The sequence below is a fragment of the Lissotriton vulgaris genome, chromosome 7 (genome assembly GCF_964263255.1).
Source record: "Lissotriton vulgaris chromosome 7, aLisVul1.2, whole genome shotgun sequence".
NCBI classification, from domain to species: domain Eukaryota; kingdom Metazoa; phylum Chordata; class Amphibia; order Caudata; family Salamandridae; genus Lissotriton; species Lissotriton vulgaris.
In genome coordinates, this window is record NC_141695.1 from 82,793,472 (window position 1) to 82,814,857 (window position 21,386).

Below are 21,386 nucleotides of genomic sequence, written 5' to 3' on the forward strand. Positions count from 1 at the left end.
TCTATACTTTTCTAAAAATCAAAAGTAGCTCCTGCTAAAGTACGCCTGGAGCCCAATTCTCCTACTGTTATGTTATTTTCCTTGTGGCTTCGATCTGGTAAAGTGGCTTCAAAGATTTATAAATTTTTGTCTCCCACTTCCTCTGCCTTACATACTGTTACCCAACAAAAGTGGTTACATCATTTTGATAAGGATATTACTGACCATATTTCGCCAGACACCTGGCAGCTGATTGGTAAATTTTCTCTCCGTGATAAGATCGCACCTTTTTTAACCCAATCTAAATTTTTCTCGATCAACCTTCTCCATTGGACTCCTGTGCGTTTGCATTTGTTACACTTGAAGGACGATGATCTCTGTTGGAGCTGGGGTCTGGATACTGGCAATTATTTGCATATGTTTTTTACCTGCTCTCTTTTACAACCCTTCTGGGATCTCATAAATAAACATCTCATATTCATTTTTAATACTGATTTTCAGCTTTCCTTCCCCATGGTCCTCTTGGGCCCTTTAGCTTCCCGAGTGCCCTTGCCTTTGGATACCTTAGACTTGCAATTGCTTGATCTTTTACTGACAGTTGCCGTTAAGGTAATCCTTATGGAATGGAAGTCTTTTTCTTCTGTATCCTATCATACATGGTGGGCATGGGTTTCTTTTTTATGCAGCGCACACATTTCAGTCGATGTGGCTCATCTTACCCCTACGATTTTTAGTAATGTTTGGAAAGCTCTGGACGCTTATATGGATTTGGCTTCGAAGGGTTTGGTTGCCCAGTATCCTTTTGTGTTCTCTACTTGATTGCTGTTTGTTATTTGTGTAATGTGTGTTTGTAGTACTGCAGTGGATCCTTCCCTTCCCTTCCTTTTCTCTTTTTCCCTTATTCTTGCTACCTACTTTCTACTTTTTCTTCCTCTGTCTTCTTTTCCTTTCCTTTCTTTTCTTTCTTTCTACTTCTCTCATTCATAATAGTGATACGGTTTACGGATATTTTGGTCATTGATTTTTCCCTTATGAATTTCTTATATTTTTTCCTTTATATTGGTTACGGGAATTCTTTCTATTTGACTCAATCATAAGTACTATGTCTTTGGATTTCGATTGTATCACTATGTATCATTATGTATTGTATTTATATACTTCTTATACTTTTTAAACTTAATAAACTTATTGAACACAAAAAAAATACTTATATATGAGTAACATACTCTAGCAAACTATTATAGGGCAATTGTTTTATTAATGAAAATCTGCCCTTCAAAACATGAACTTGTGAGTGAATATATGAAATGCAATGGGAGGGTACATATTCAGAAAAACACAGGTTTTCCCTCAAGCCTGTGGGCTTTGACAAGGACAGTGTTTTTTTAATGCTTCTGTAAATCTCCTGTACAAAAACATTAAACAAAAGGTGAATATGCATGCATACCCATGGGTTCAAAAAGACTGTCGTAGTTTAACGCTTTTTCAATAAAGCTTTACAACACACACACAAGTTGAAATTTTTGCATGTATTTGTAAATATAGTTTAACAAAAACATAACATGGCCACTGCTGTGAACACAAGGACATGCAAACACAACAGGTGATGGACCGAGTGTGGATCAATGTCACACACTCACCCCAGTCCAAAGATCTGGGCCCAAATCCATCGTTTTTTTGCACTCCACACCACCCCGGGTTAGACAATGGCGATATGCAAATCAGCTCTGACCCTGTGCCCCATGGGAACGGTCCAGTCCGAACTACAAAAGCCATGTCCTTCCCAGAACGGAATCAAGCATCCGAGGACCGGACCAGTTTCGAGGTAACACCTCTCATCAGCCCGGCTAGCTTGACTCCAGTGGTGTGGAGTGCCTGGGACCCACGTCTGGGCATCCCCAGCGCACTTAGGGCGGAATATGCAAACACAACAGGTGATGGACCGAGTGTGGATCAATGTCACACACTCACCCCAGTCCAAAGATCTGGGCCCAAATCCATCGTTTTTTTGCACTCCACACCACCCCGGGTTAGACAATGGCGATATGCAAATCAGCTCTGACCCTGTGCCCCATGGGAACGGTCCAGTCCGAACTACAAAAGCCATGTCCTTCCCAGAACGGAATCAAGCATCCGAGGACCGGACCAGTTTCGAGGTAACACCTCTCATCAGCCCGGCTAGCTTGACTCCAGTGGTGTGGAGTGCCTGGGACCCACGTCTGGGCATCCCCAGCGCACTTAGGGCGGAATATGCAAACACAACAGGTGATGGACCGAGTGTGGATCAATGTCACACACTCACCCCAGTCCAAAGATCTGGGCCCAAATCCATCGTTTTTTTGCACTCCACACCACCCCGGGTTAGACATTGGCGATATGCAAATCAGCTCTGACCCTGTGCCCCATGGGAACGGTCCAGTCCGAACTACAAAAGCCATGTCCTTCCCAGAACGGAATCAAGCATCCGAGGACCGGACCAGTTTCGAGGTAACACCTCTCATCAGCCCGGCTAGCTTGACTCCAGTGGTGTGGAGTGCCTGGGACCCACGTCTGGGCATCCCCAGCGCACTTAGGGCGGAATATGCAAACACAACAGGTGATGGACCGAGTGTGGATCAATGTCACACACTCACCCCAGTCCAAAGATCTGGGCCCAAATCCATCGTTTTTTTGCACTCCACACCACCCCGGGTTAGACAATGGCGATATGCAAATCAGCTCTGACCCTGTGCCCCATGGGAACGGTCCAGTCCGAACTACAAAAGCCATGTCCTTCCCAGAACGGATTCAAGCATCCGAGGACCGGACCAGTTTCGAGGTAACACCTCTCATCAGCCCGGCTAGCTTGACTCCAGTGGTGTGGAGTGCCTGGGACCCACGTCTGGGCATCCCCAGCGCACATGACTCATTCTACAAGCTTGTTTAAGCTCCTTTAATACTCTTCCTTGCAAGCCCCAGTGTCTCCTCCAGCACTGGCTTAGCGTGACACATCTCAACACTAGAGCCGACGCAGTGCAATACAAATCTTCGAAAGCCTCAGAAGCTTCCACGACAATGATGCAGGACCTCATATTGAAACTCTGATCAATCATCTCAGATTTTGCTGTACGATGCACCTCAATGCAGGACCTTGTATGGCAACCTCCCATCGACAGTTCCTCGATGCCGGCCAAAGCAACTGCACATCTTGGCACCCAGGCACAAGGTATTATTAAGAGACTGAACTCAGTCCTGTTTCCAGCCCATGCTCCATTGTGTGTGGTCAGCCTGAACTTGTGACTTGGACCCGGTCTTTATAGCTTCATTTAATCATAACCTTTCAAGTTTTATATCTTCAGTTGTAATAATTGAATGTATTGGACGATGATCTACTATTCATACTACCGGTAAACAATGTGGCCTAGTCTTTTCCTCTACATTCTTAACCTGCTGCAGGCGCATGCGGTCGGGAAGCTGCTGCTGTGGCCCTTTTTCGACAGGCTACCTTACCTTCTCTGGCATGGCATGGCACTTCCTCCTGGAACTGTTGGAAAGCTCTAATGACATATAACTCTGCCATCAGGAGCACCCAGGGCTTCAGCGTGTTGGGGATGGCAGGTAGCGACCCCTTCCCAAATCTGCTGATTCACACCACTGGTTACCTGTCCAGCAGGCATGTCTCGTGCACTAAGGAATGCGTGACCGTGCACCTGGCTATCTGTGGACAATGATACTCCCTTGCCTGCCCACCAGGCTCCTGGCTTACCAGACCAGACATCTAATCCTCAATTGCAATACAAATATTTTGTTGTGAAGTAATCGGTATAGAACTTTCTACCACCAAAGCTGTACCTTTAGGTGGTTGATAGAAAGTACAGAAAATGTGTGCAAACATCCCTCTTCCACAAGCTTCAAGAACCGGTCCTGCCTTAGCTGGTAACATATAACCTAGATTGCACCTCCTTCCATGCCTCCCCACTGTTAAGTCAAACTTCTATGATAGCTGGCAGTCCAATGGCTGAATGACTCCTATTCAAATAATCAAATACAATAAAAGAATATTTAGCGCTAGAGAATACTACTAAGCAGAAAAGAGAGGTCCTTTGAAAGTATGGCCCTGCTAACTCAGTAAGTGACTCCATTCAGCATACAAAACAACAAGAAAACCTCAATCTTTTGATTGTTAAGCTACATCTACTGAACTGAAGACAAACACAACACATTGATGGGTTTTTGTGCATCAATTATTTTATTGGCATACATTAAGTACCAAACAAGAAATGTCAGAAAATTCCATGAAATGCAAGTCCACCATAAAATCCATAGTAAGATACAAATGCTGTTTGATGCTTTTCATAATTGCTTACATTATGACATAACTTTAGCCTCAGAAGGAAGAAAGGCTTGGTCTGCACTGCCTAGGTTGAGGCCTGATATGCAATGTGTAAAGCAAAACGATACTTCTCCCTGCAGATTGGGGTGAGGGGCCCTGATAGTCCTATATCTCACAGATTGCGTAGGTCAACTGGGGTGGGCACCTGCATTCTTTTTTATGAAGCGGGACATATTTTTCCTTAATTAGACTTTGACCTTGAATAAGAAAGAGAAAGTTAGAAATGTGGGAAAGAAAGAGAGTAAAAGAAAAACGACATAGAGAAACACTTAAAAACATTGACCTGGAAGAGTGAGATAAAATTGCAGGGAGTGTAGGGTGGTGGATAAAAGAGGCATGGAATGGAATCAAGACTATGCAGCCCTGGCATGCACCAATCCCAAACCCACAACAGACTGAACAAGGGCTTCTTAGAAAAAGGTGTGTCTACCAGCATTTATTTGACAAATTAAGCATTGAAGAGTGGCCCGAAGGCCAGAAAGGACCTGCCACAGGTTGCAGTTGCAGCTGCTTCCCCTTATTTTAACCTGGGGGTTGTAGTGAGAGCTGCAGTAGAAGGCAGTCTGAACAGTGAGAATAGTGGTAGGAGCAGAAACAAGTGATGTCCATCAAGGTAAAGCAGGAGAGCATTGTGCTCTGCATTACATGACTCAAGGTGGCCGAGCATGGCTTCATAAATCTCACTTAAGGTTTGCATCGTTCCTGCACCACATTGCATGGTGCAAAAGAGATGCAAACAAAGCCATGAATATGGCCCAGAATGTGCAAATGGATGGTATGTCAAAACCCTTACTATACACTCTAGATAAACGTTTACATATGTGTGAATTCTCACCCACATTACCATTGAACTATTTCTAATTGTGCTTTTTCATGTATATGTTTAACCCCTACGCATCTAGGAATGGAGCTGTCACTGAGAACACTGACAGGATACATAGAGTGAGAAGAAGGAGCCATGTGGGTGAGCTGTGCCCGGAGTCAGCTCGAGATGTGGAGTTCGTCCCATTGGGCGTGGATGGGATATTCAACACCGTTGATGGAGGTGGAGCATAACCAGTTGACTCGGAGTCGTTGCAGGGAGGTGTTGGAGGGTCAGTGATGTTGTGAATTAAGCCATAGCTCCATAGGAAGGATTCCTGAAAGCAGAGAACAGAGTGGAGTGAATTAATCAAGCACATGCATCAGTCACCTGACATTCTCAGAAATAAATATTGTTTGATGAGTTTCATAAATGTTGTACAGAGAGCGAGACACATATACATGTACATTCCAGAACATAGGCATACAGTAAAGTTTTCTGTTGACAGTGGGCCTTCTTAATAAATAAATAAATCCAGTATTTGCATAGCGCACAAATCACCCCCGAATGGGTATCTCAGTGCTGGGGGCCGTTGGGAGGATTAAGCGAGCTATTGCCCAGAGCCGCATGGTGCTGGGCAAACTCCTGCCACCGGAGCCAGGGATCGAACCGAGACCCTCACCGTCAGTCGCCCTGGCCACGGCGCCACACCTCTACCCATTTTAGGTGAGTAGAGTTAGTTGCTGCCCTCTTTTGATGCCCCAAAGGGGTATCTGGTGAAAAATATCACAGCCAGTCTAAAACCAAGCAGACAACATCAAACACAGGACCATTCTTTAATGTCTGCTCTTGGTAATGCTGGACCAAGTAAGGAGAACTGTTTTTTTTTCTCTGCACTGGACCCCATCCTAAAAATCTCTTCACTTCTCCCAAGACATTAGCATTAAGCCATGGATCCAAAGACAAGAAATGTCATGGTATTCATAGAGTACTGTCCTGTTCAGTCTCTCTTCATTTCAGGCCCCTTCTATCATTCCAGGAGCATCCCATCTGACAGGCATTCACCCAATTCTAGGGCATTGAAAGCAGCAGATCATTAAATACCAGGAATTAAACCGGTTATAAAACAAATGCACATATAACTTGGCTCAAATCAGTAGATCTACATCATCTGTTTAATATACCATCACACACAAATGCCTTTTTTTAATTCTTCACGTGGAAATAGAAAACAGCTTACATTCGAATGAAACACTACATTCAACTGAAGGGTTTCCTTTGTTGCCCGTTGCACCAATGCAATATTATCAGGGGTCCAAGACACGTTGTTCAAGGCGCTAGGGTTGCTGCAAAAGAAAAGACAGATTGGTTAAAAAAGGCCTTTTAGTTTCCTATATCACTTTTTAAAGAATACCGAAATGATGCTGAAATAAACGATCAAGGACTTTCAAACAAAGTCCCCAAGAGAGGGTCTCAGTGCCCTGAAGTCCTACAGCACTTGGTGGTGTCTCCTTTCACTGAGGCTAACAGCGCATATCAAAGGTGGACCACCCCCTTTAAAAATATCCTCAAAATATGGACGTGACTGAGAGGTGGGCAGAGGCAGCTCCCCTACCTCTGACGTCCTCTTTGGTACGTCAGAGTCTGCCCCCACGGAGCCCAGTGGCAGAGGCAGGACTCTACTCAGGGCTCGACCATGTGCTACCCCTGATGAGGCTGATGAGAGGCTACAGGAAGCACGAGGCTGTAACGTCACTTCCTGCTAACCCTGGTGATTTATAATGTGGCAAACAGCCCGGACGTGCTGTTCAGCCATTCATGGCCTTTGGACCTGTCACACTACGTCATTCTTACACGAGGTTCATTTATTTATACATTGCCTAAAATAATTATGGCCTTATTTATGAGGCCGTGCGTTACTTTTACGCTGACGGTGCGTCACTTTTTGTGACGCACCAGCAGCGTAAAAAATGTGCCTTGTTGCACCATATTTACAAAGTGACGCATCTAGGTAGATGCGCACATTATACCTGCGCCAGGTATAATGTATGCAGGGGGGGCCTTCTGACGCAAGAAAGGGTCATAGAAGTGACGCAGTGAAATCTATAAGATTTCACTGCGCCACTTCCAGGATGCAAATGCGTCAATATCTTACGCCTGCCTCACAGCAGGCGTAAGACTGATGCAGGCCCTTTCACAGGGGCTTTTCCCAATGTGAAAGGACACATTGCTGGAGTTGCGTCACTTTTGTGACGCATTCCAGCAATGCGTCACTTTTGCGCCATATGTATACGTCAGAAATACTGACGAATCTGTAACTTTCTGCGACATAATGCGTCATATAGTAAATATAATGCATCAATCATGTCGCAAGGAGGGCGCACTTAGAAGTGACGCATCGCTGCTTTCACGCAGCGATGCGTCACTTCTTATAAATGAGGCTTTTACTACTTTGTTCAATCGTTCTAAGCATAATAACTGCCTCACCTGCTCATTTATTTGAGTAAATCTAGAATTGTTATGTTAATAACTCAACAATAATGTAATGCTGTCATGTCAGCAAAAACAGGTTGGTCCACAAATTGCTTCAAATATTTCTTTAAGACCTTTAGATACTAGCAGCAGCACACCCTATCTGGCTTCATCATACCCGTCATTAAGACCAGACAAGTGGGACATGTCACTGGAGGGCACTACAGGCATCATTTACAGTCTGGTACACTGAGCGCGTCATGACAAACCAGCTCTCTGTCTGCCAACCTAATGGTCCACCGGCTCTAGTTAGAGTTAGAAGGATCTTCAGAGTTCTGCCATTGGTACCGCCGGAGTCTCCTCTGGTTTATACCTCACACTGAAAGCCTGTATCATCCTATTCACTCTAGTTAGAGCAGAAATAACTTTTCTTTCTGTACCACCAGGGAAACCCTGGCAGTAGCAAACAGAAAAATAGAAAAATAACACCCACACATTTAGAGAAAGCATCCAGGTTGTGAGGGTCAACATGGTTTTGTTTTTCAAAAGCAAGTCCTGCTTTTGGAGTTTGATTTTGAAAGTTGGCGGAATGGCAGAAGAAACATGGCATCCACTCAGCAAACCGTCAGCGCCTTCAGAGGAGCCGCCGCGGTATCGGCTCCTTGAAAGGAACATGGAGCTCCACCAGGCCTGCAGAGATTTCTAAATATGGTGTGCAGGGCCTATCCTATGTCTATTTGAAAAATATAAAAAAGACTGATTATCAAATTTACTCCAGACAACAAGTAAGGCACTTTCTGTTGATGTGTTTGTAGTGATAGATAGATGAGACTGAAGAACAATATGTTTACCTTCATTTCCACCTGGTGGATACTCAACCTAACCAGAGATTGCTTAGCATGCAGCAATTACTCCCACACGCAGGTAGAAGGTATTATCAGACTGCACAGCGGCTTTGCATTGCCTTCAGAAGCGACGGCAAGGATCCATATATTTTTTTTCTTAGAGTGTTATATAGCGCAAACTAGACCCGAGGTATCGGGTATCAGAGCGCTTTACATGAGCACAAGTTTTGTTACAGAAGGACACATTCATTTTTTGTTAGGCACAGGCAGATTAAGTGATTTGCCCAGAATCACAGGATGTGGAGCGTCGTTGCAGAGACTGGAACCAGGATCCATAGCTTCGAGGTCGACCACTGTAGTCGTAAGGCTACAGGTGTCAACCCTACGCACTGAAAGCAATTTTCTTTTGATACTCTTGTGAGCATTTGGGTGTGGATCAATTATGACAGATTACCAACATGACAGAGTGGAGGACCTAACTTAGGGCCTTTATGGGAACATAAAAGCCCGTTCCACAGAGCCCACTCCACTGGGAGGGAGGTATGCAATCTGCAGTAGGAGAGAGTATCCACTAGAAAGAGCATTACTGAAGGTAAGTCATTTTTTCTTTTGATGGATACTTCTACCTGCACATTCCTCACTCTGTGAATAGATATGAAAGTAGTACCTCACAGATGGTGAAGGATCCGAGAGATGGGCCTTTAACCAGTTCTGCAGGAATGAGTGGAAACATGTCCCTGCTCACAGACTTGAGAGTCGAGACAGTGATGGGTGAATGTGTTGATGGATGCATATGGAGAAGCCTGGTATATGTCCCTCACCCGAACACCGCTCACTGTTGCTGTAGAGGTAGACTTAGTTATTGAGGAATGGGCCAAAATACCCTCAGGAATCTCCTTCTTTGCCAGAACACAACACATTTTTAGGTGCAAGTTGATCCATTTGGTGTTTCCTTTCCTAGTAGCATCGAATCCAGCGAAAACTAATCTTGAGAAACACGGTGCCCACTTTGAATACAACTGATGAAGCCTTTAAACCTCTTAAGCAGGATGTGGAACAGAAAGGAAGCCAGAAAGTGTGATGGACTCCCACGCATGGAAGGGCCACACTACAGTTGGCAGAAAAGCATCTATGCACCAAGTTGTCAGGGAAGAATGTGATATATATGGTGAGTGTACTGACAGCACCCATAGCTCACTTGCATAGAAAACAGACGTCTTTGCAATAAGGAAAGCATTCATAATGCACAGCTACATCAAAGAACGGCTGTGCAGAGGCTCAAAAAAAGTGCATATCAAGAAAGTGGAGACCAAGTTAAGATCCCACTGTGGCATGGTTGAAGGTGCAGGAGTAAGCATTTAAGTGGGCCCCTTCAGGAACCATATATCAGAATAGATGACCTAAACAACAAAGCATGGCAGAGAAATGAATAAAAGGCCTAATTGGCTTGCTAATAACATTTAGCTATGCCCACAGCAAAGTCTTGTTGGGCTTGCAACAAATCAAAAAACAAAACATATCCTGAAGTGGGTCACTCTGGTGGTCCTCTCAACAGGCCACACTTTTGCCCAGAGGCAAGAATACATTGATTTAGTACATGGGTTCCAAGCCACCAAATGTATGTCTACTACTTCAGAGGGCAGACCAAACGACTGCATTACTTCCATATAAGCAAGTGTCTTTTATGGAGGTTTGAGGGTAGATCACTGATTAATGCTGAGACACAACACCCTCCTGAAGAGGTAGATGGAGCAGAGGTTACAGTCTGAGGCTCATCAGGTTGCAGCACCACTTTCTTGACTAAGTACAGTTTAGCCAGAATGAGGTAAGCTCAGTCCATCCTGACCTTCAGAACTTGGGAAAGAATCAACAGTGGAAAGGCATGTAGGAGAAGGGAGACCCAGTGAGTCTTGAGACAGAAATGTCAATGTGCAGTAAGCATGACACTGTGATCTCTGCAGTAGAAAAAAGGATCTATGCAAGGCATGCCCCAATGACCAAAGAAGTGCTTTGACCCACTTTCTGGGTGCAAATGCCACTAGCTCCCCACAAGATAGCATCTGCTTAGGTCATCCATCTGACATTTAAACCAAATGATTTGTGGCCAGATGGGTTCCTTGGGAGTCGAACCCCCGCCAGAGACATAGCGCTTCCTGGCACAGTGCCGTAGACCCAATACCACCCTACTTGTTGCAGTACCTGTGGTGATTGTGCTGTCTGTCAGGAACAACCACTGATTATCTTTGATAAATGGGAGAAAAGTCTTCAGGGCAGAGAAATAGCTTGCAAACTAAACATTGTCTGACTCAAGTACAAACTGAAGGAAATGTCTGTGAGACTGCAGGATGGGCACATGAAAAGATGACTCTTACAGTCCCCTGGATGCGGGCAGAGAGGACTTCGGCCATCAGGGTCAACATCTTTAACATTACATTCCAAAGGAAGGTGATCAAGAACCAAAGCTCCAGAATCAGTATGAGCCTGACATCCTTCTCAGGCATTCTGAAGTAGTGGGAGTAACATCCCGTGCCCTTCACTAACTCTGGGCACACTTTGTGGCTGCCTTGTCCAACATTGAACTTCTTGGGAGAGAATGCAAGTATGATCTGCAAAAAAAAGAAGAAGAGGAGGGGGGGGAAGACATGAACTGAAAGGTGCAGACATGCTGAACTACCACATACACATATGCAGAGGCACAGAAAATCAGTCCATCTTGTATGAAAGGCAGTAACCAACACAGTGATCAAAGGGAGTCCATTTAGAGCATTCCTTTCTCTTTATTTTCTCATTCCTTTTTTCTCAATCTCATGTACAAAACACTGGCAACCGAGGTATAAGAAAATGACCAGCACCTCTGAACACAATACACCGCTAAACAATGCGCGAAGGAAGATTCTGGATGTCCGTAAACGGACGTGGGATTGATACAAGATGGACTGATTTTGCGTGCCTAGGCATATGCCTAAATATTTGCAAATCTACAGATACGTTTCTCTCTAGTGTGTCTCTTTTTGGGTGGAAGGATATTTATTGCCTGGAGAGCACCACACTGCGCTATACAGATGTCCATACGATTCTCTGGTTGACCCAGTTAATAGATGTGCATTCGCAAGGGGGCATTGTCACCTCTATGCGCTTGTGTGAACCATGCTGAACTACCTGCGGAACTCACTGGTCTGAGGTCATCGCAATCCAGTTGAGCAGAAAAACCATATGCTGCAGTTATGGCAGGGGTCGAGTAAGAGGAAGGTTGGTGTCCTTGCTGATGGCAATGGCCTCTGCCACCACCACATCGAGTAGAGGCACGAAAGGGCTGTGTCGATTGCTGCTCCGACTGCAAAGACTGCATTTACCAATAAGTAAGGTCTCCTCTGAATTTACAGTATTGTTTCTGGAACTGACAGTCTGGAGACAACAAGCCCACCAAATAGAATTTAATTTAAAGCCATTTTACAGGCAGATTATTATGCAGGGGTGTCTAGTATGAGAGAATTAGAGAGACCAGCAGAATGTAGGATGCCCTGCCTATGTGGCACACAATGTAGAAAGCCTGCAATGAGGAGACCACTTAGGTCCCTCTAGATTGGTGCTTTTTGGGGTACGAAGGCTTTTTGGACTTGAATAGAAAATGATACATTCGGACAGTTTTGTGAATGAAAATGGTCTGCATAGGTTTAGTTGCCAGAGTGGTGTTGGAAAAATCATAGCTTTGTTTACAGCAATCTGTAGTGGTGCTGGCAGTGCATTTTTGGGACTATTTTTCTAAAGTAGTTTAGGGTTTTCAATTTCTTTGGCAATGATATGCCAGCCTGCTGTGGGTTTGTAGCCATTCTATTTACAGGGGCTGACAACAGCTGGTGTTTTCTGGAATACTTGTCCCCTGTGACTGCCTCTAAACTAATAGAGATGTAGGGTTCCTGATTCATACATGGGTGAGCTTCCACCTTTTTACATTCCTATTGGTTACTGGCTTGTTTAGTTTTGGCTGCAGCTCATGTGGTGAGTGTCAGTGCATCAGTGCACTCCTGGTCAGCTTGAGTGCAGATGCACTTTTCTGTCCAGACTCAGAAGTTCTACACACAGGGCCAGATGCATCAAAGGGTTTTGCCCATTCTGAGTCTATGGGAAAATGTGTTCATGCATATGGCCCATAGTTGGACCCTCTAGAAGGAAGCTCGTTGAGGCCCAGAAATTTTCAGGCGCGTTAACCAACTTCTGATTTCAAGTGTACATTAATGGTCTTGGCGTTTAATATCTCAATTGCTGGTTGGATGTATTTTGTGATAATCAGATAAGTTGAGTGTGAGGCCACATTCAGGGGCATTTTCATAAAAAATCACCCAGCCCTGCAAGTCACTGTGCTGCGCAGCGCAGTGTGATAGGGAAAGGACAGGAATGCGCCTTACTTAACATAGTATGGTGCATTCCTGTCTTTTCCCTGAGCTGGGGCACAATCTGGACCTAGTGCAAACGCAGGAACCCTTGCACCATGGAGGCTAGTTATTGTGGATGAAGGGGCACCGTCCTGCATAAAAAGAATCCTGAGAGGCACTTTCCTCTTTCTATGTGAGCTGCAGAATACAGCACATATAGAAAGAGGAAGTAAAGAGGAGAAATACAGATATTTCTCCTCATTATGCCTCACATTGGAAAGCTTGGCATTTTGACGCATTCCCAGGGCTATTTGTAATGGAAAGTCTGGGGAATGCACCAAACTCCATGGGTGGGTGCATGGGAACACCCTCGCTCCACCCATGGAATGCCTTCCCAGGGCAGAGTAATGCAATGCATTGTTTTGAATTAAATTGCGTTACCCTAGATTTATCAGGCCAGTCAGGGTCAGGAAAGATGACCTTGTTTTGCCTAACTACTCTAACTTAAGAATTGTGCCACTCTAGTGCACCATTGCATGGTGCAAGAGCAACATTTAATAAACATGCCCCCAAGCACTGGAATGTCACTTTTCCCAGATGTAGGGTCAAGGGGCAAAGCCTCTGGGTGGAGCCTCATGAAGGGAGGCTTGCAAGGCAGATCATATGACATCAACACTATTGCTTTCTGGAAATAATCATTACTCAAACTGCATTTCTAGTTCCAATTTTGCTACTTTCCTCCATACTTGTTCCCTTAGGTGTGTGCTGTTCATGTTTGGTGTTATCGGGAGGACGATGAACCTTCCTAAAGGCCAGACGGATGGGTAGAGTTAAAAAAGAAAGCAATAAAAAAATAGCTTTTCCCTAGAATTCAAAGTGAAGAATTAACTTTTTTGAGTGGGGGCTAAAGCATAACCTGTCACTGAGATGGGGATACACCTAAATGAACAACCAGCTTGACAGGAAGATTTGGACTTGGCAAAAAGAATTAACCATAGCTCATTTATGTATGTACAGATACAAGATGATAACATACACATACCTGGTGATGTTGAACCCAAGGAATGATGAGACAGGACTGTAATCTAGGATGCTCTCACACAGACCGATGCTGTTCCTGGGATAGTAGTAAAGGAAAGCCATGCACATCTCTTCGGTGGTGCTAATACCACCCTAGGGGGAGACACAACAAGACAAGACTAGTTAGTCTGCTGCAACTATTACAATACATTGCCAAGTGGGTGATGTGACCGCTATCTGTGACACACAAGGGTAACACACAGGCTAGAAAGTGGCCACAGACATCAGCGCTGCTTGTAATATCTGTCTTCACAAAATGGGGTATCCATTGGCTCATAACTAGACCTCTCTGAGGGGATTCCAGTCACTTCTCACAAGTCACACAATGAAGTGGAAATTATCCTTTTACAGTGTTATGGTCCCTTACTTTAATCAGCCTAAAGCAGTCCAAAGTATTACAAAGCCATTTTGTTTGTGTTCGTGCTCTACCCAAGATCACACATTTCTCACCTTTTGAATAGATTAGCCAATCAATACTCAACTAGGATGTGGGTGCATGGCTGGTTACACTAAAAATCATGAAGGAATGAGCCTGCAAAGTGACCTTCCCTCCGCAATTTAGAGTCTAACAATAAAGATTTACAAAGGTTTGAAAGTTCTGCCACTGGTATTCCTCTATCTTGATCAGAGATAGCGGAATGAGAACCTAAGCACTCTAATGATTCCTTGTGGGTCAGGATATAGCACATCTTGATGCACCAGATCATCCAACCAAACAATATCCTCTTGTGTTTTGTCTCTCTTTTTCTATCGCTGCCAAAGCCAATATGGAGTTGGTCATCCATTTTGAACTTCATTGTTCTAGGTACATAGAGGCTGATGGCTCTCTTGAGGTCTTGACTGTAGAGTAACTCTTCTTTTTTCTTGGAGTGTAGAGGAGGAAAGAAGGCTGGCACTATGATGACTTGGCCCACTTTAGGCAGGAAAGCAGCCCTGGTTCTGAGAACCACATTATCATGGAAGAACTAAGTGAAGAGAAGCTTTACACTCAATGCTTGCAATTTTCTCCCACATCTTGCTGACTGAGAAATGAGAAATTCTGTTTTAAATGTAAGCAGCTGCAAAGACCAACTGTGCAATGGTTAAAATGGAGAACACATCTAAACAGAACAGGCTTAAGGTCACATTGCCGCCTTATAAATAGTCCTGGATTCAATTTGTTTGTGAGACCTTTCAAAAACCGCATACCAATGGGAGATTTGTAGAGGGCGGCTGATCAGGAAGACAAGGAAAGGCTGATAACAATAATAAGTAACCAGTAACTGTGCCCAATGCACACCCTTGCTTAGGTAGTGATAGGGCAAAATTTAGGATATCAGATAGACTGTCCTAAAGAGAGCCTACTTTTAAAAATGACTTCATCTACATAAAAATACAATTTGGTGGAGTAACAGAGAGCACATAAGATGACATCCACTACCCCAGGAGATATGGAAAATAAATGCTCCACTCAATCTCCAGGCATACATTTTGAGGCTTTGGAGGATGAGGCATCTACCACAAATCCTGCAGTTTTCAGCTATGCATTGCTACATAGAGGAATCAATATCTCCATAGCTCTGGCAAAAGAGTTTGCAGTGTCCAGACCATACTGAATCACCTGTTTAGCCAGATCCTACCCATTCCCTAATAATTATGAAACATGGGACAGCAGATGATCTGGTAAATTGGTGAGAACTGTCTATTCCATGTCCCAGAGAGCTTGTTCATAGTGTCTGTGTAGACAGGTGAGATTATCTACCCACTGAGAAGGGTTTCCCACCACATTTCACCATCTTCTTGGAATCTCTATCTGACAGGGTGGTAGGTGACTGAAGAAAAAAACGTTGAGTTGCAAGATGCCAGGACCACAAGGTTTTATGGTGACGAATAAGGCAATAGGAAAGCTAAGTACCCAGGGGCTGGGGGGAGACTGTGGGTTTCTCACAAACCACAAGGAGGGGCTCTGTGTGGGCCTCATTAAAGGGTATGTGTTGTAAAAAGCAGAACCTCTCTGAGAAAGTTGACTTTAATCTTTGAAGATGGAATGTGGAGTTCCAGCATTTCTACACTTTTCTTTATCAGAGAGTGTTAAGTGATGACCTCAAGTGGAAACAGCCCAGTTGGGGAATATGGTTCCCATTCAGGCAAGGTATCCACACTGGTATCTTTTAACCCCCTCAAAGTCTGTGTTCCAAATCATGGAGTCACAGTGTTTCCATCCCCAACATTTGTATTCTGGCTGGTGTCTATATGAGGATCAGAGTCTCCCCAAAAAATCCCCCCTCTTCTATGTGGCACTGAGTCTCCCATCATCAATGTTGTCAAGGAAACTCTGACAGGGCTAATGTGTCTTGTCAAGCTGGGTGCAGAACCAGTGGCACGGGTGGTGGAGATGGAGAGAAGGGTTACAGCACCAGTGGCATCAATTATGGTGCTAGTAGAGTTGTTTTCAGTACCATAGAGGTAATAGGATCTGCTACTGAAGGAGAAGATTATGAGGGTATAGTGAGCAGAACAGGCATCGGCCATGGCACTGAAACTGCGAGTGAAACTGAAGTTGTATTTGGGGTAGTACCCAGGTCACCAGTGACAAGAGGAGGAATGGAGCAAAGGGAGGAGGATGGTACAGCGGATGGTACTGCATATCTCTTAAAGCAAATCTCATTGGATTCATGGGGTTAGCCGGAGCACAAGAGGGGACTATTTTACTCCAAAGCATTTCTGAAATGGCACCCAAAAATGTTGCTGAATCAATAAAGGAGTTGGGTACTCCGGATAAGGCAGACTAGACTGGGGCATAGGGATTAGTGTCACAGCCTGTAATGTATTCCGGACTGACGCCGAGTCTGAGGGAAATGCAGGTGTCAGATCCTTGTTGGTGTCCTTTATCAGATCTGACTCTGATGTGAATTTTTGGAAGGAGGGAGGGGGTCCAAAACTTACTCTTGGAGTGGCATGGTTCACAATTTGAATGCATTTTCGTATAGTGCTTTTTCAACACCTTGCGAGGATTACAGCAGTTGGAGAATGACCTGTCAAATGTATAACAACTAGGCATGTTGCTAATTACAACCCATGGGATTGGATGCATACAGGGCCGGACAGGCTGTAGCAGGCACTGGGCATTTCCCTGGTGGGCCAGAGGGGTGGGAGCCAGTTTGTACCTGTGGTAGCCGGTTTTGTCACTGGGGACCGTTTTGTTCAGCAGTGCTACAACATCAGCCCCCTGTAATAAAGGTGGGAGGGGTGCTTCTTGCTAGCAACTCCACTCACTTCACTCCTACTCCCATGGGCTGGTGGAACAGCAATCTGCCAGGGCTGGGTGCTGTTGCCAGTCCAGCCCTGACTGCAAATATAAGGAACAAAAGAATAGCAAGCCTCTGTTTGCATTCCAAAATTAAAGTGTTCTTTAACAGCCTAAAATAAATCTCCAATTCGTGAAAAATTGAGGGGTGTAGGCATGGTATCCTGGACCATTTATTATCCCTGTGAGTCTGCTGACACCTATCTCATAGAGGAAGGGAGTCGTAAGAGGTCCCTTCTATCCTTGCGAATCAGTTACCATCTTCTTCGTCCGTAACTGATCAACAGTTTCAATTACATTTGTGATTGCAAAATATTGATACATACCAATCCGAATTGCATTTAGGAGGTAACGTCCCTTTCACACCACATGCTAATTGAAATTTGTTATGGGTCGTTAAATCCATTTTAAAAGTTGTACATTATTTTTTGAGTCATAAATGGGTTTATTAAATAATAAAAATCATTGCCATTCTGCAGACACAAATTATGTGAATTTGCAAATCAGAGTATTTGCAAGTGCAAACTAGGCTTTGACATTCAATCCAAAGTTGATTGTTGAAGCAAACACATGGCTGGTAATTTTCCTTGCATGCAGGTTAATAATGATGAAAGAAAGTATGATTTTTAAAACTGAACTTACAAATGTTACATTGTGACGTCCTGATGTGTTGTATGTGCAAACCGTCTGCAACTCATCTCCCTGGAATTGGAGAATAAATATATTGCTTATTACCAAATCTAGGCCTACATTTTGAAGCATTCACTATGTACTAAATATTTTGAATTTGATCCTAGTTTTACAGTAGAAGAGCAGCATATTGGGCAAAATATGGGACGAAGTGAGTTATTTAAGGTTTGGTGGGTAACTGACCGTACTGACAGGGCAAAGGGGGTTATAACTTCCGCCACCCTTGCATACAGCAATTCTAAATATTTAAACATCTCCACCTTCCTGGTGGGGAACTCAGTGGCTTCATGGCAGCTCCTTTGAACACAGTGTAATTTTAAGGAGTAGCTGCAATGTTTCAAGCACCTGCTCAGCAAACTTTTTGTCTTTTCAAAAACTTTTCAACAAACATTTTGGTTTTTCGATAACAAATTCTCAAAGCAGGATATAAAAAGGTCAGGTGGTCTGATGTACTTAGGCCGAAGGCCAATGTCTGTGAGGCCTCTGGTCTAAATTTTCCACACGCAGAGCCATCTAGGATACTATGAGCAGAAACATTATGGGCCTGATTATGATGTTGGGTGGACATACCCGTTGCAGTTTGGAACCGTCCGACCATAGGTCGGCAGATCCGACTGCATGTTTATGATGAGACCTCCCATTGGGCGGTCGCAAACATCCATTTTCCAATGAAAGCTTTTGCAGTGCTCCGTAAAGGCTGCAGCATAAGTTTCTGTTGAAAAATAGATATTTTTGAACATCCCTGCACTGTGTTGCAGGCACCATTCAGTGCAGGGATGTTTAGGGGGGCACTATAGGAAATAATGACATTTTGTGGTGTAATACCAAATTAAACTTCTGAAGGAGTGTGTCTATTGAAGTAGGCCAGTGACAAAAAGTTCATTCAGTCTCAGGTAATCCACTTACCATTTTGATGGGGATGATCTTAGGCATGTATCTTGTCTCTTGGAGGCTGAAGTCGTAGGACATATCTCGGCTCAAAAATCCAATCTGAGTTCCATTCCTTGTAGATATGAAAGGCTGTTGAGAACTTTCTCATTTGTACAACATCTTCAAAACATTTATTGCCTGCATTTATTGGAGTTTTTCTCTTATACTTGGACAACCCTTTGGCTCCCGAAACAAGGTTTTATTAATAGGGCCTCTAAAGGTGATAGCAAATGTTCTTACCCCAGCTCTTTAAGAGAGTGCCGACATTTGATGTACACCCGCAAATTCAGATCCAAATAACCAAGACCCAGAAAACATTCAGTTACATGCAACCCTAAAAGAGAAACTAACTTACATAGCATAACAAAACCTCTCAGGCACTACTATTTGGAATCAGAACTTTCAGGCCCAGTTATGTTTGCCCCTTGATTGATGATAACCTACTCTTATATGTATGTACCAAGCAGACACACACTTGCTTACTCCAACAGCAAATCTTTTTCCTAGGAAATCCAATCATGGGAAAGTCATCAGCTCTTTTCCGCTCTCCTATTTATGTGTTGTTGGCCAGTAACCCAGTACCCAATGTCTTGATATTTAAGAAGCCTTCAGGAAACATTAAATATTGTAGGTTCATACTGGAATGAAGAATTCCCTTTAGTTGATTTGTCTGACTAATTCAACAAAATTTTGCTTTTCTGTGTTTTGGATGTATTATCAGTGCCCTTAGATCAGATTAACATTTTTGTAATATTAATTGACTCCTGATAAATTACATTGATACAACTTAGTGGTCTCAACAGTATAATGGCATTAAACACAATGACAATTATCTGTAACATATTTTATATATTATTGTTACTTATGCTTGAATTTTGGAAGAGTGTTTGGGAAATTAATGTACACATTTTGAAAATTGGAGACAACACTGATATTAATAATTTCATTTTTTCTCCTCAATAACCACAAGTTAAGCAACACTGTATTTTTTTATTTTTCAGGTATTTAAATCCATTAACACCAATTTGATTTTTTTTAATTGCTTCCTGTCCATACATGATGGACTTGGGCTATATTTACTAGAAAAGGCACACATATCTACACAACTGAAGACCATAAAATGACTCCTGCTCATCACATTTTTGAAAGCTTTTTAATGCTAATGTAACAAATGTATCTTCGAGTAGTGACTAATATTACGTTTTCAGTATGCTGGCTGTGTTGGATAAATAACTGTCTACACATTTAATTATTACATTGTATTAGATTTTGTAAATAGCTCATATTTGTCTTATTTGTTTCTGATATTTAATTTGGCACCTACAATGTATTTGCTTCACAAATACATTTGGATTTCTCTTAGAAAGATTTATATTTTTTTTGTCTTTTTCTAGTTGCATAGAATTTCATACAATTGTTAAAATACATTAATCTGAACACAAAAAACATATTTACAGAAACCAATCAACAGTTTTGTTACAACAATTTTGTTACATTATTCATGTGCCTCCATTACAAGGGCTCAAGTCAGTTTAAATATGTGTGATAAGTACTTTTACATTCCGTATCTAAATTATAAGTTGTACCAATTTTATTCCACCCAGTAACAGTATGTGATAACCTCTTCATCCTTCAGAGGAATTTCAGCAGGTCAGGCCTGACTATGTTTCCTGTGTCAAGAATTCCTGGTAAATACCAGGACATGAAGACTTTGGTCCTGTAATTACCCAAATCTGCATGGTATGCTCGTTACTTGATTGTACAGCTTGGAATAGACCATACTTATTGCACTTGATACATCTCTAGCAGCGGTGTAGGATTGTATCCGGTGCCATCATCATCACATCTGGCATCGGGTCACTGGTAAAGAAGGCCTTCCTCTTGGCCTGGACTCCAGCATCATTCGCCAAAAGCAGGTCAGATACACCTGCTATTAAGATCTTTGCATGTTCCCAGACTGCCTTGCCTTTATGCACATGAGGGTGATCCTATGTGGAGCAAATAATAGGCATTCTGTGTTTTTCCCTCTCATGAACTATTCAAAAGTTGCTAAGTTACCTTAATGATGTAACCTGAAAATTTCAATAATGAAAACTGTGTCAATTTGGACTACTAAAATGAAGTCTGGTAACCGAAACACAAGAAACAAGGAAATCCTTTTGAAGTCTGCATTGTGAGAATCAATTATAAATGCAGAATCTGTCTTTACATATGCTAATTATAATAAAACAATATATACTTAGGCATATTTAACAAAGAGTGGTATCACCCTTGTGCCATGCGATGGGGCACATGGCCGACACAACTTTTGCTTGGCTTGATAAATCAACACAATGCAAATCCCTGCTTTGAGTTACTCTCCGCTGGTAAGGTGTTCCCTAGGTGAAGCGTGGGTGTTACCACATATCCACCCATGCATTTTGGTACGTTCCCAGATTTACCAACACTGCTATCTCTGGGAATGGGTCACAATGCTACGCCTCTTGAGGCGAGGCGTAATGAGAAGAAATAACTTTTTTTCTCCTTGTTGCTTCCTCTTTCTATGAGGTAATTCCTC

At 43.2% G+C, this 21,386-nt stretch overlaps 1 protein-coding gene across 1 annotated transcript in view; it reads right to left on the reverse strand.

Annotated features, from left to right (window-relative positions):
- Positions 1–4,185: 4,185 nt before the first annotated feature.
- Positions 4,186–21,386, reverse strand: part of LOC147700834 (putative DBH-like monooxygenase protein 2) — a 114,768-nt gene continuing 97,567 nt past the window's right edge. Inside the window, exons 9-13 of the mRNA XM_086929744.1 lie at positions 18,806–18,902; positions 17,852–17,911; positions 13,886–14,016; positions 6,394–6,499; positions 4,186–5,490 (exon numbers count right to left, since the gene is read on the reverse strand). Of these exons, the coding sequence (XP_086785870.1) occupies positions 5,242–5,490; positions 6,394–6,499; positions 13,886–14,016; positions 17,852–17,911; positions 18,806–18,902 (643 nt within the window). The 3' untranslated portion in view covers positions 4,186–5,241. The remainder of the gene's footprint in view (positions 5,491–6,393; positions 6,500–13,885; positions 14,017–17,851; positions 17,912–18,805; positions 18,903–21,386) is intronic.